Source organism: Bactrocera oleae, chromosome 3, assembly GCF_042242935.1.
Source record: "Bactrocera oleae isolate idBacOlea1 chromosome 3, idBacOlea1, whole genome shotgun sequence".
NCBI lineage: Eukaryota > Metazoa > Arthropoda > Insecta > Diptera > Tephritidae > Bactrocera > Bactrocera oleae.
The window spans coordinates 6551504-6566095 of NC_091537.1; the positions used below are offsets into that span (position 1 = coordinate 6551504).

A 14592-nucleotide genomic window follows, 5' to 3' on the forward strand; every position below is an offset into this window, starting at 1 on the left:
TTTTTGTTTAATTTTTGTCAACAACATAATAACAATAATAACAAACTTACAGAAATAAATGCTGCGAACGTCGAAGAATGTTCAATTGAAAACAAATTAAACGATAATAACAAACATGGGAAACGGCGCAAAAACTAAAATCCAACAACCACAATAACAACACGCTTGTCATTCGACCAAAATTAAGTATTTCTAGCTGGCGAGTTTCGCACGGCGATTCATTCAACAATAAAAATTTGAAGTGATAAGTTCAGTGAGAAAATAAAATTCGCCCCTCAAAGAGAGTACGTATTTATCAAAAAGTTCAATAACATAAGACTTTTAAAACAATAAAAATGGATTAAATATTTTATAAAAATGGAAGTGCAAATAAAGTAAATCCAAACTAATTGGACGTTCCGAATCTAAAATAGATACAGAAACGACGACTTATAGATACTTGTACGTGATAGTGGTAGCGTAATTCAGTTAACTTTATAAAGCACTTATTTTATAAACTGTTGCATAAAAAGTTTGTCAGTGGTGTCTGCCAATAGCGTGCTGGTGACTTCAGATTCCCTAGACTATATATTTTTAAAACAATTACAAACATTATTCAAAGGGAATAGAGGAAACGAATTAAGTGAAAAACACCGAAGCTGACGTGTTCAGTATTCCTCCTCTACTGCGCACGTCGCCTATCTACGATACCAAAGGTGTCATCGTCCAAGTAGTGTACAACAAATTGAACTAAACATATATAAATACGTATGCATATACATATAGTATTGAAAATCAGGCGACTTTTATGCTCGTGCTAATGAATATTTAGTGTGTCATCATTATTTATCTTCACGTCTTTGAAGTTTGGTTAAAAGCAAAAGAGCACAATCATAAGAAAATATTTAGTTCCTTGTGTAAAATAAAATAGTGCAAACACAAACATATTTATAAAGAAATTTTGGTGAAAATATAATGTCTAAAGTTACGTTAGGTGGTTTTACAAATACATTGAGACGTTACCCAAAGACTGTGGGTGGAATTGGAATCCTCACAACGTAAGTAAACATTAAAAAGGTTAATTTTAAAGACATAGTACAGCTATGTACAAAAATATGTATATACTATAAATACTCGGTACAGCGAACTAGATTTTAAAAATAAATTTATGGAATTTAAACAATTTAATTAATGAAAAGATTAACACATTATTAAAATAAATAAATTTACTACCTATTTCTACTAAATTTATGAAAATTTTACAATTATTTGCTATATACATATAGTAGTATGTACAACTATATTTCAACATTTGATTACATTGGTATTTAATAATTTACAAAGCTTATATTGTACATATACTTATGATGTAGACAGACCCTTAATATCGTATGTTGGATATAAGTATACGAGTATACGCTTTTATATGAGTCAAATTGATAAAAACAACCGTTGCGATTAATCAACAAATGATCACCCGATAGTTTGACGTATGTAACATACATATCTATGTAGATACAGAAAACACCGCACTATATAAAAGCAAGTAAATAATAATAAGTACGCGTATTTGTTGTTTACATTGACAAAACTAAAAACAAGTTTAAGGGGCTCGGCAGACAACAAAATATTTAATGTACATATGTAAAAAATTTCAGTTGTTTTTGTTTTTACTGTACTTGTAAAAACACACCCACTTTTCGCTTTAGTAGAAACGTAGTTCTTAATAGATAAATAAGCGGCGAGTAAAAAAGTATGGTTATGTTCAACATTTAAATAGATTACATATAGAATTTTATTTTAAAAATTTTTTAGACACATACATACATGTATTTATTTTTTGCAATAAGATTATTAGGTCTTAACACGCACTACAGCAACAAATAACTTCCGTGTTGCTGATGCTTAAAACATAATACATACATATTTACATATCTACTTAAGTATGTATGTATTGATATAAGTATGTTTACCTATAAATTGAAATCTCTCACTCTCTCTATTCCACTTTTGTAGTGGCTACTTTTATCGTATGATCTGATACGACAGCAGATATATTTTTAATATCGTGTAGATAGTTTGCTATGTTTAACAAATAACAAGAATGTGTGAAATCAACTACAGATATATACGAATGTGTGAAATCAACTACAGATATATACGAATTAGCTCATGCAGTAACTATTTGCATGTAAAAATAACCAAGTGATTGCTTTGGCAGACAACGTTGCCTAATACACAGGCCTTAATATCGTTGCATTCATTACGTCAAATCTATGTTGTTATTGTTTTTATTTGCAAATGCACCGGCGTAATTTGTAAATGTAAACAAACTTGTTTACATCCCATTGGAAATGCAATGAAGATAAAAACCGAAAAGCCTTGACTGTACATAAGTGACAGCACCGCAAATGTAAACAAAAACAAATGTTGATTAATTTGGCTAACAACTATTTTCTTTAAAATCCAATGGCGTATTAAAGAAATAATTAGTATTATGTATTTGTACTTTGGCAAACGTAAATAACACACTTTTATGTTAAAAGTATTATATACATATATACATATGCATGTTTGTGTTCGCCTGTCTAACGTTATTGCCAAGACTATTGCTTCACATTAGCAACTGGTGGACAAGATAGCAAAACCTGATAAACAACCGAAGAACATATGCGTTTTGACCAACGAATCAAAATAACAAAACAAATGCGCATAAACACGCGATTTTGCTGAAACGAGACAAAAACTGAAGCGAAACCAACCAAACAAAGTTGTTTTGACTTAGTTATCGCGCCGTGGCCATGACGCGTCTACTTTGGGTTGGTTGAATTTATCATTGCATGAAAGCACGTTTGAAGGAAGGCTCACGTTCGTATTTACATATGTATATGTATATGTATAAAAAACAAGTGCAAATATAAAATAATAAAAAGTATAGGTATTGGAAAATTTGCCAAAATCTATGTATAGAAAACAACTTACGTATAAAAAAAGTGATAAGCAAATTTAGTAGTGTTAAATGCTGCATAGTTTGAATCTCAGAAGGTTAAATGTGTTGACTAATTTTATATGTATGTACATCTAACGAATTCTCACGTGTGGCGCAATCTAGAAAAAAAACACATAGGAATTAATAAGACATAATACAAATAATTGTAATATAAAGCACTAACAATTATATGGTACATATATATGTACATATAAAGATGATTTATGCAGATAACAAGTCTTATTCATAGAAATATAAGAACAAATTATTATGTTATTATTTACTGATTATTTATTATTAATACTAGTGAGATATAATTGTATTATGTTATTATTTTTATTCAAAGCGTTAGATTAATAAATTTAATTTAAAATTTATTTGTTGTTGTTTTCAGTTGTGGCTTAATTTTGTTTGAAAAACAGAGGATTCGAAAGTATTTATCGAATTGGGTGGATACTGCACCATCAGATACCGATAAAAAGCGTCCAGATTACATATATATTAAATACCATATTTATAAGGAGTCAATGCGAAGATTGAAACAAAAGGAAGAGGATGAAAAGGTATATATTAAGAAATGGAAGAATATTTGACTATTGTATATGTACATAGTTCACAACTATTTAGATTTTCTCATATACAAATATTTAAAATAAAAATAACTTGTGAAAGTCATCAGAATGTTATTTGATAATTATACATATCCAATTGTTATTTTGTAGAAATGGATCAGCATCATAATTAACCCTATTGGCAAGTGGTGGAAAGCCGTTAAACATTCAGTTGCCTGGCGTTTGCTGAATATCGCACAAACGGGTTCACAACATGAACGTCTCAAGGCCGTCCGACAATTGGCCTGTATCGATCACTTAAAGGACTGGGACTTTCGACATTTGGCACAAATTTGCGATGCACGCACCGCCGTCTCTTTGGCACGTTCTGGCGCCGATTCACGTTGGTTCGTGCCGGTACATATGCGTGGCTGCATTAAAAATCCCAAACTCGTGCTTGCCGACTTTCATGATATGCTAGCGCGTTTACGCCCAAATTCTTGCATTGATAACTTTTTCAACAAATACTTTCCACAACAGTATCCACACGAAGGCATCGATGAATTCTTTACACAGGAACAAGCTAACTCATTATCTGTACAGGATACGGACATGCTAAAAGAGATTATCGCATTCCTACATCATATAACTAAGGATGAGTCGGTTGCGAAGCAAATTATCAACGAGGGTGGTCTGACACATCTTATGGAATTGCGTAAAATTTTTGCCGATGATAATGAAACCCTTTCCACACTCTGTAAGGTGTTGGCGAATATGTCCCTCGTTGAGGATAGCGTGAAGCATTTCTTCGCGTCCGGTTGGATTGGCGGATTGGCCGAATGGATGAAATGTCCCGACTTACGTTTGCAAGTGATATCAGCCAAAACGATGGCTAATCTGGATCATGATGATCCCAATCATGTGGACTATCCACCCAATGTCTATCCATTGCATCCACGTTTGCGCACACGCGCCAAGCCCAAAGCTGATATCGTTTTCATACACGGCCTGTTGGGCGGTGTTTTCATTACATGGCGCCAAAAGGATCGAAATCCCACCGAATTGGGTTTATATGGCAAGAATGCATTTTACACAAGCGAAACGGATGATGTGTTCTTGGTTGGCGAACAAAGACGTGGCAATGGCAAGCTGTTTAAAAATGGCAATGGACTTAACCCCAGTAATGTTAGCAACGTCAGTGCAAATACTAGCACGAAAGAACAAGCAACAGGTGTGTGCTTTTTTTTGTAATTTTGAAATGTGTCAATATGTAATAATATGAATGTTTTGTTGATACAGATCCCATACTGAAAGCAGCTAAAAAGGAGAAAAACAAAACTTTGGAAATTAGCGATGCGGCGACTATGGAACTTGTGGAAGCGTTACAGAACACTGCCGAGCTTGAATCCGATTGGGAGGTAGTACACCCAGATGTGCCACTTAAGGCGGGCGAAGGTTGTTGTGGTGAATTTAGTGTGCCTGGCAATGAATGGCAAAATCAAGATAACTGTGAAGAGTACACCAACTGTTGGCCAATGGAGTGGCTGCCAGATGATTATCCAAATACAAGGTAGCTAAATATTATTAAAGCTTGTTTTATAATAGCTAATATACTGCTTTCTTTGTATCAGAATCATTGGTATAGATTACACCTCTGCAGTCACTGAGTGGTCAGCTAATTTCACAAAGTATTGCCCGTGCGAAAAAGGTCAAGGACAAATCGATGTACGCGCCACATCATTACTGGAACGACTCTCCAAATCAGATGTTGGCAATGAGCGACCAGTCGTTTGGATCGGTCATTCCATGGGTGGCATACTCACCAAACTAATGCTTATGAAAGCTGTCGATGATCCCGATCCGAAAGTTAATCAAATAGCAAATAGCACATCCTCCATCCTTTTTCTGGGCACACCTCATCGTGGCTCATCTATTGCCAAATGGAAACAACACATGCAAGTGATACTCTCCCCCTCCATTGAGGTGAAAGAAATGGAAGAAGGAGCACCAAAATTACTTGCAATGCACAATCGTTTTATGGCATGTTTACATACATGCTTTCGTAATGTTAAGGTTGTCACTATCGCCGAAGGCGCACCAACAATGTTGACATCCTTCAAATTCCCACTGCGCATCGTAACTGAGGATTCAGCGCGTCTGGATTACGGTGACTTTTATGTGCTCAAAGATGATCATCTTAGTCTCTCGAAACCGATTTTCCGTCAGTCATTCCTCTATCAACGTGTACTTAAGGTGATCGAAGACTCGGTAAATGGAGACGAAAGCCCAACTGAAAAGGTGGAACTACCTGGCACGAAATTCAAAATAGAACCTATCAAAACACTAGCGGCAAATTTTACAGAATCGAAAGCTGGCAGCACTTTAGTGGAGAAAGTACGCAGTATTTTCTCGCAAGTTCCACAAATTTCCATCAATCTACCGAATGCGCATTGTGAACAGTCAAGACGTGATAAAAACTAGTAAAAAGGTTTTTTTTTTGCTAATAATTTTGCCATACGGCAGAGACCTGAGCTATGAAGTGTAAATTTTAAGCTAAACCACTAAGTATTTATAAAATGCATATAGCTGAAGTAACATTTGGCACTCATCTCATTGTAGCACTCATTTAACAATTGAATTGTATTGAATTTTTATACCTAAAATCATTAATATTGTTTACCGAAATTGTTTTCATACGCACATGTTTTATAGACTTGACAAAACAAATTTATGATATTTATATTTATAGATTTAGAATGTAAGTTTGTACTTGAGCCCTTGGCTAAATACAAAATGCATATGTTTTCTAGATACCAGTGAGAATAATTCTCTAGGAGCTTATCGATTACGTGATAGTAAAGATAAGTCCATAAGAAATTTCGCTCAAATAAAGCAATGAAGAAGCTTGTGAATATACATACATAAACGTTTTATTTAAGGAGCACGCCAGAAATAATTTTTTTTTAAATAAAGTGATATAATAGGGAGAGAATATAATACTCTAATGACGAGAATTTGTTGATAGAAGTATTAAAAAGTTACAGCTTATTTGTAAAATCCATGGCTTCCATATAAATCATAATAAAAACAAACATTCAAACTTACACTTCGAGTTATGCCTCCTCTGGTATTGCCTTTGTTAGATCTATAGTTCCGTTTGTCTGCTGCGCTAAACGTTCTTTTTTCGCTTTCAATCTCTCCAATGCTATACGTCGATTTTCTGCTATACGCGCTATTTGCTCTGCTGTTAATTTCGGAGCAGGTGATGCCGGTTGTGACGGCGGTAGTGGACGTGCTAGTTCGCTGTCATTTAATTTATAGCCCACGTGGCCGTTGGTAGTGTATGGTGTAGACATGACTGCATTACCACGATTAAATGATGGTGTGTGTAAAGTACTGCTACTAGCGCCTGTAAATGTCGCGTCCATTCTATCAGCACCACCACTACTGTAATGTGCAGGCGTACGCGGCGCTATTTTAGATATGGCAATTTGTTCACCCAACAATGCATCGAACTCGTCAAATGGTTCATCTGCTGCTGCATCTGCATCACCATCCTCTTCTTCGTCATGTGCTTTGTCACCAGTGGTTTTCAAGTTTTCCAACATACCCAGACGATAACGTGACATATGTACTTGAAGTGATTTCTTTTTCCCAATACGTTCGATATTGGTTAAGACATCGTCAAACTTGTAATTTGGATACATCCTATGAGCCCAGTGTGTCATACGACGCATCATCTCATCTAGATCCCGTTTTTCATGTCCTTTTCCTTTGAAACTAACATCCTTGAAATATTCTTCTATTGTATGTATGCCACGCGGTCCCGTCAAAGTATCCAAAGATAATTTCGGTCTTGGATTTCGCACTGTTCGCTTTTTTGGTTCAACTTTAACACCGGGTTGCGCACCATCCGCATTACCACCGGCTTCACCATCTTCGCCAAAAAGATCTTCCCCACCCATGCCATTCTGTTCATTTTCTTCATCGCTTGGTAATTCATGTAAATTTCCATTAAGTAAATCTTCAACTACATCATCTTCGTATACTGAGGACATATTTAGGTTTATTTGTTTATAAGAAATAAAATTTAAGAGAATTAATAACACAAATTATAAATGAAATAAATTTTGGAAATTGCGCCAAAAACAACAACCTCAATGGTAGCTTTTAATGACAAATAAAACTCACCACTTCATATTCCTTCAATATTGTAGTGTGACTCATATTTTTAAAAATGGTAAACAATTGCACTTTTTTGTTTGCATTAACTATTATTCTAACATAAACAAATCTTTCGATATTTGGTATGGAAAAATAAAATATATATCTCTGCTTAAATAAAATAAACTATTCTGAAAATAATAAATTTTCTTCTAATTGGCAAGCCAAGTGGTTAGTTAGGCAGTGCTGCCAACATAAGTAGCATGCATGCGCAGCCGGTGGTGGACAAAAGCGTGATGCCAAAAATAAAAATAAACGTCGCTCTGGTGTTTAAAATTTTCGTGTCCGATTTTAAATTGCAAAGATACGAGGAAAACCAATTCAAATTTGCAAAGTAAAAAGTTGTAAATGTACCTGGATCGATTTTGTATCGGATGTTTATAAAATGCTTTGTCGGGCAATTGTATTTCAACGTCAAATTGTTCAATAAATTTGAGGAGCAAAGCTTTAAAATTGGAAAATTTGCACTGTGTTGAAAAGGTGGGCGAAATTACGCATTTCGTTTTTGCCTAATGGTGGATTCGAGAAAAATAAACGAGCACAAAAAGAAATTGGCAAAATTGTGAAAACAAAAGTTTGTGCAACGCGTGGTGTTATGAAGAAACAGGCAAAGAAAGTAAGCGATAAGTCAATTGTAAAACATCAAAAACTTAAACGGGTATCGTATGAATAAATAAAATTTAGTAGAGTGGCAATCAAAATGGAAAATAAGTGTAACAAAACTCCAAATGCCAACAATAAATATATGGATCATGTTTACTGTCATCCGACGGAAAGCAAGAACTACATTAGAGCTAACAACAATGCGGGGGGTGGTGGCGGTGCTGCCTCAGTGGCGAATACGGATTACTTGGCGCTTATAAAAGAAAACAAACAACTACGGGCTATGCTGATACTTCATTTGGACTTAATACAAGCACAAAGTGATCAACTTCAAGTTAAGGACAAACAACTTGCAGCGCAAAATGAGGAAATTGAGGGATTACGTTCAAAGAATCAGCAACTTGAGACACAAGTCCAGGAGTTACAAAAACAACTACAACGTCATATAAAACGAACCGCGAATTCACCGCCACCATTAGCAAAAATACAACGTAAAGCAGAACCAATGCTAGCAAGTCGTGTGTCTCCTGTAACAGCAGCAACAGTGGCAGCTCCCGGGGGACAAAATATTATTGGCGAGTGTAATGGTAAACTTATTAGTAAAATTATATTGCATCGTGTTAGTCTGCCTGATCATAGCCCGAATTCGACAACAACCGGTACTTCAGATACCACTTCCGAGGCGGATGACAGTGCAGCTAGCAAGACACAGGCGGAACAAGATGAAAATGACGATTATGCAGAAGAAGAAGATGATGGTGACATGGAGGAAGCCGGCGAAACCACCGGTAATACCACCGAGGATAGTAATGATGTGGTTTCGATACATTCCAAGCCCATTGAACAGCAAAGAATGTCGCCTATACATGTCACGCGTGGGGCTAAACCAATGCGACAATTAGCTATACCAGTAACTACAGTTCCGGCTGCAACAAATGCTACGATGTCTGTCGTACCATCTTTAGTTCCCACCGTTACAACGACAACAACCACAACCCAAGTGTGTGTTACGCCACCAACACCAAGTCGTGGCAAACAAATGCCACTAATGTTGTGGCATGCACCAGATCTGCAATCCGATGAATCTGCAAGCTGTGAATCACTTGGTGAACTCTCCGATCAGGTATACTATCTCATCTTAAATTTTGTAATTTTATTTATTACAAGTTTTTTATTTCAGCGATCTATGGTTGCATCGCCAGCTTCACCAAAAATTGAAAATCAATCAAAGAAAGCAAAGAACATCACAACTCATTCGCTTCGCAGCAGTACACACTTACAAACTCAACTACGGCAAAACAAAACTCGTCGGTGCGGTTACTTATCCACGGACAGGATGTATTGCACGCGTGCATGGGAGGACGAGGAGATTGTGACCGATGGCTACGAATTTATGAAGGAAGAAGTAGAAGCGCTACACGCTGATGCACCCATGTTAGAGATACCCAAATGGACAGAACACGAACTTACGGTATCCTATTGCATTGAGGGAACCGAGAATTTATCCGACGAAGCATTCCTTAAGCGTCATGAAAAGTTAGAATTGGCGGAGAAGCGCCGAAAAAAATGGGATGTACAGCAAATACGTGAACAGCGACGCATAGAAAAATTGAAACGACGTCACTGCAAGGACGAAATACAAATACCACCCGATCAACAACCGCTGTTGAGTTTTTATCCACAACCGGATGCAATACAAACCATTTGCTTTACCAATGACCTACCGGTGCAAGCTTTTGGAGAGCTGGTACCAAAATTGAGTGCACTGAATGATTTCGACTTACCATGGTTAGATGCATTAAATAGTGCACGTACACCAGGATCGGCAGCTACGGGATCGATTGTCACATTGGCACATAGTCAAACTGGCTCAAATGTTTCCTCAGCGCAGGGGCAACAACAGTTATTAAACTCAACTTTTGTTTTTGTAAAAAAGCGCAAACGTCAACAAAGCGGCACAACTGGCGGCACAGTAGGCGCACAAACGCCACGACAGCGCGGTGCATTACGCAGGGTAGCGGCTATAACAGCGACGCCAGCTGCGGCGGCAGTAATGCCTGAACAAACTGTGATAGCACAACCAGCCATGACGGAAACTGCGTTAGCAACGGCTTCGACAACATTGCCTAATCGTAATTTGTCGACTGTTACGAGTGAGAAAGTCAGCGAGGGACCGTCAAAGTAGTTAAACTTCATCGCCGCTTTAAATAGCGTGTATATTAATATGTTTAAAAAAATTCGAAGTTTCTTGCGGTACTCATGTTGGTCTGAGAAAAGTTAAAATGAATTTCTACTTATATTGCATTGCAACACGACGCATTGTTCATTTAATTTGTTTTTCTTTTTATGAAGCCTGGAATATTTTTTGTTTTGTTTTTACTAAAGTATCAACACATATACACATATAATAAAAATTGTATATAAGTATGTATGGAACTTCATACAAAAAACACCACAAGCATAGGTATGCAAGTTGAGAGTCACCTATTAGTTTCGAGCTGTTTGAAACTAAAAATGAAACCGTTGCACTTCACAACTCTACCAGTTTTAATGGACAATGTGTTTAGAAGCTTACCGTTTGTAAATATTTTCAGTTTATATATAAAAGTAACTATATAGCAGATTTATTTAGCTCGTCTTGAAAACGTTATATTTTTTGTGTGTACGTCTTTCTAGCTAACACAAAATTTTAAAACAATGTCATGTAATTTAGTGATAGCTTCAAAAGTAAAAAGTAGAAAATTCAAAGATACGAAATACATATAATCCCAGTCTTATGAAACGAACTTGAAAAAATGTAGCGTGAAATTTTTGAGCTTAAAACAACAAATAACTGTTGTCGAAAGGTAGTCTATAATTTTTTCTAGTATAATATTGGATTAGGCAAGTTATGGCACGAGAACCAAAGTGCCGAAAAATTTGTATTTATGTGTGCATACAATGTGTTGGGCGTGGCAGTGGTCTAAGAACGATTTTCTAATTTATATAACTTGAATTGTGTTACTTGACCTGGTTTTGTGAAAAATAATGAAGAAATCATTAAATGGGCTTTATTCAAATGGAGTTATTTGACAATTAATATCATATTTACATATTTTATATATATACTTTGTAGTATTCGTACTGAATTGATTATAAATCTTCGACAATAAACGAAGAATAGTTGCGGAAAGTTTTAGAAAAACATTCAATTTATTATTTTACAAGTTTATTTTATGGACAAATTGCAACAAAAAAAAATGATGATCATCATACAAATGAAACTAAATTCTATTAAATGTATGTATATGTATTATTTTAAGTTATTTTACGTTTTCACTATAAATTAATGTGGCAATCAGCTGTATGCGCTTACAAGCCTGCTAGTATATAGACATGATCTAAAATAATTAGTTGCTTGAAAATTTTACATATAATTTACAAACGAATAACGAGACCAAATAAATTACAAAAAGTGCATTTTCGTAGGGGAAATTTAGAGAGATAACAGTCAAATTAGTGTTAATATTATATAAATTGTAGAAGTGGTGTAAACAACAGACCAACAAAGTTATACTATTAATTTTTATTCGCAATGAACTCAATTCGCTCAAGCATACCTGCTTTTAGATTTTCAAATTCTGTTGTTGATCACCAAAAACATCATTTTATTTATACTTGTTTGTTAACTATTGCGAATCTGAAGTGTACACATCAATTTTATTTATTTTCTTGTGTTGAATAGATGTGTTTTATAGATATAATATCTGTACGAGTAAAATTAAAAATATCTGAATTATGTGTTTACACATGAAAAGTATTTTGTGGTATTTTTATTCAAAAAACAAAATTAAAAACGTTTATGTCAGCTACACCGCAGCTCTAATACCCTTCAGAGGGGTATTTCTTATAGCATAAAACGATATAAAAAGATCTTTAAATTGATATTGACCGATCAGTCTCTATGGCAGCTATATGCTATAGTGGTCCGATCTGAGCAATATATTCTTAGATTATAGTGTTGCCTTGGACAATAATCCATGCCAAATTTCGTTAACTTATCTTGTCAAATAAAAAGTACATACAGGGACTTGAGTTTGACTGACCCTTTGTATAACTGCTATATCTTATAGTGGTCCGGTGACGGCGTTTGCGAGTATGGAGCGGTTTTTTGGAAAAAAGAACGTGTGCAACTCTGCTTACATTTTAAGGGGTCAATTACGCTTTTGCTTCCATTTTATGGGATCAGTGACCTTTTGTGTTTATTTAGCCAAGTTCACAACCTTTGTTTACATTTAGCAAAGTCCACAACCTATATTTACATTTGAGTGTAGTCGTTGGCCCTTTTGTTTACATTTTATAGGGTCAATGACCCTTTTGTTTACATTTTATAGGTTCAATGACCCTTTTGTTTACATTTTGCGGTCAACAACCTGTTTGTTTACATTTTATGAGGTCAATAACCTTTTTGTTTACATTTAGCCAAGTCCACAACCTCTGTTTATATTTAGCCAAGTCTACAACCTTTATTTACAATTAGCCAAGTCAACAACCTTTGTTTACATTTGAGGTCGTTGGCCCTTTTGTTTACATTTTATAGGGTCAATGACCCTTTTGTTTACATTTTATAGGTTCAATGACCCTTTTGTTTACATTTTGCGGTCAACAACCTGTTTGTTTACATTTTATTAGGTCATTGACCCTTTTGTTTACATTTAGCAAAGTCCACAACCTTTGTTTATATTTAGCCAAGTCCACAACCTCTGTTTATATATAGCCAAGTCCACAACCTTTATTTACATTTGAGGTCGTTGGCCATTTTGTTTACATTTTATAGGGTCAATGACCCTTTTGTTTACATTTTATAGGTTCAATGACCCTTTTGTTTACATTTTGCGGTCAACAACCTGTTTGTTTACATTTTATGAGGTCAATAACCTTTTTGTTTACATTTAGCCAAGTCCACAACCTCTGTTTATATTTAGCCAAGTCTACAACCTTTATTTACAATTAGCCAAGTCAACAACCTTTGTTTACATTTGAGGTCGTTGGCCCTTTTGTTTACATTTTATAGGGTCAATGACCCTTTTGTTTACATTTTATGGGTTCAATGACCCTTTTGTTTACATTTTATTAGGACTGACCCTATTGTTTACATTTTATTAGGTCATTGACCATTTTGTTTACATTTAGCAATGTCCACAACCTCTGTTTATATTTAGCCAAGTCCACAACCTTTGTTTACATTTAGCCAAGTCAACAACCTTTATTTACATTTGAGGTCGTTGGCCCTTTTGTTTACATTTTATAGGGTCAATGACCCTTTTGTTTACATTTTATAGGTTCAATGACCCTTTTGTTTACATTTTGAGGTCAACAACCTTTTTGTTTACATTTTATGAGGTCATTGACCCTTTTGTTTACATTTAGCCAAGTCCACAACCTAAATTTACTTTTAGCCAAGTCCACAACCTAAATTTACTTTTAGCCAAGTCCACAACCTTTATTTACAATTAGCCAAGTTAACAACCTTTGTTTACATTTTATAGGGTCAATGACCCTTTTGTTTACATTTTTAGGTCAATAACCTTTTTGTTTACATTTTGCTGAGGTCAATGATCCTTTGTTTACAATTCATAAGGTCATTGACCCTTTTGTTTACTTTTAGCCAAGTCCACAACCTTTGTTATATTTAGCCAAGTCCACAACCTATATTTACTTTTAGCCAAGTCCACAACCATTTTTACTTTTAGCTAAATCAACAACCTTTGTTTACATTTGGGGTCATATGTTTAGATCGGACTACTATAGCATATAGTTGTCATACAAACTGAATATTTGAAGATATCTCGTCAAATGCAAAAGTTTTCCGCACAACGACTTAATTCCGGTCAATCAGTTTGTATGGCAGCTATGTATGTATATGTATGTTATAGTGATCCGATATCGGCGGTTCCGGCAAATGAGGTGTTTCTTGAGAAGAAAGAGAAGTGTGCAAAATTTGAGATCGATATCTTAAAAACTGAGGGATTAGTTTGCGTATATACAGACAGACAGACAGACTGATGGACATGGCTAAATCGACTCAGCTCACCATGCTGATCATTTATATATTGTTTATTTTATAGGGTTTCTTTCTGTGTGTTACAAACTTCGTGGCAAACTTAATATATCCGGGTTCAGGGTATAAAAAGGAAAAAACGTTAACTTCGTTTGCACGTTCTCAAAAACTCGATTTGAACGTTCAGCTTGTATGGCAGCTATATG

At 35.2% G+C, this 14592-nt stretch overlaps 3 protein-coding genes across 4 annotated transcripts; 2 read left to right on the forward strand and 1 right to left on the reverse strand.

Annotated features, from left to right (window-relative positions):
• The first annotated feature begins 878 nt into the window (after positions 1-878).
• On the forward strand, positions 879-6435 carry LOC106617662 (protein SERAC1). Of its 2 annotated transcripts, none has more exons than XM_014235019.3 (5): positions 879-1037; positions 3363-3531; positions 3691-4750; positions 4819-5089; positions 5151-6435. In XM_014235019.3, the coding sequence occupies exons 1-5, from the start codon at positions 955-957 to the stop codon at positions 5998-6000; spliced, it is 2433 nt and encodes an 810-aa protein (XP_014090494.2). In that variant the 5' UTR covers positions 879-954; the 3' UTR covers positions 6001-6435. The 2 variants fall into 2 exon arrangements, with proteins under 2 accessions (XP_014090494.2, XP_036214636.2); XM_036358743.2 differs by lacking the exon at positions 879-1037 and adding an exon at positions 2900-2917.
• On the reverse strand, positions 927-7693 carry LOC106617663 (protein TIPIN homolog). The gene is made up of 2 exons (XM_014235020.3): positions 6625-7693; positions 927-3087 (listed from the first exon to the last, which is right to left on the reverse strand). The coding sequence occupies exon 1, from the start codon at positions 7575-7577 to the stop codon at positions 6633-6635; it is 945 nt and encodes a 314-aa protein (XP_014090495.2). The 5' UTR covers positions 7578-7693; the 3' UTR covers positions 927-3087; positions 6625-6632.
• Positions 7694-7960: 267 nt separating this feature from the next.
• On the forward strand, positions 7961-12145 carry msl-1 (male-specific lethal 1). The gene is made up of 2 exons (XM_014235043.3): positions 7961-9469; positions 9527-12145. The coding sequence occupies exons 1-2, from the start codon at positions 8444-8446 to the stop codon at positions 10529-10531; spliced, it is 2031 nt and encodes a 676-aa protein (XP_014090518.1). The 5' UTR covers positions 7961-8443; the 3' UTR covers positions 10532-12145.
• The last annotated feature ends 2447 nt before the right edge of the window (positions 12146-14592 follow it).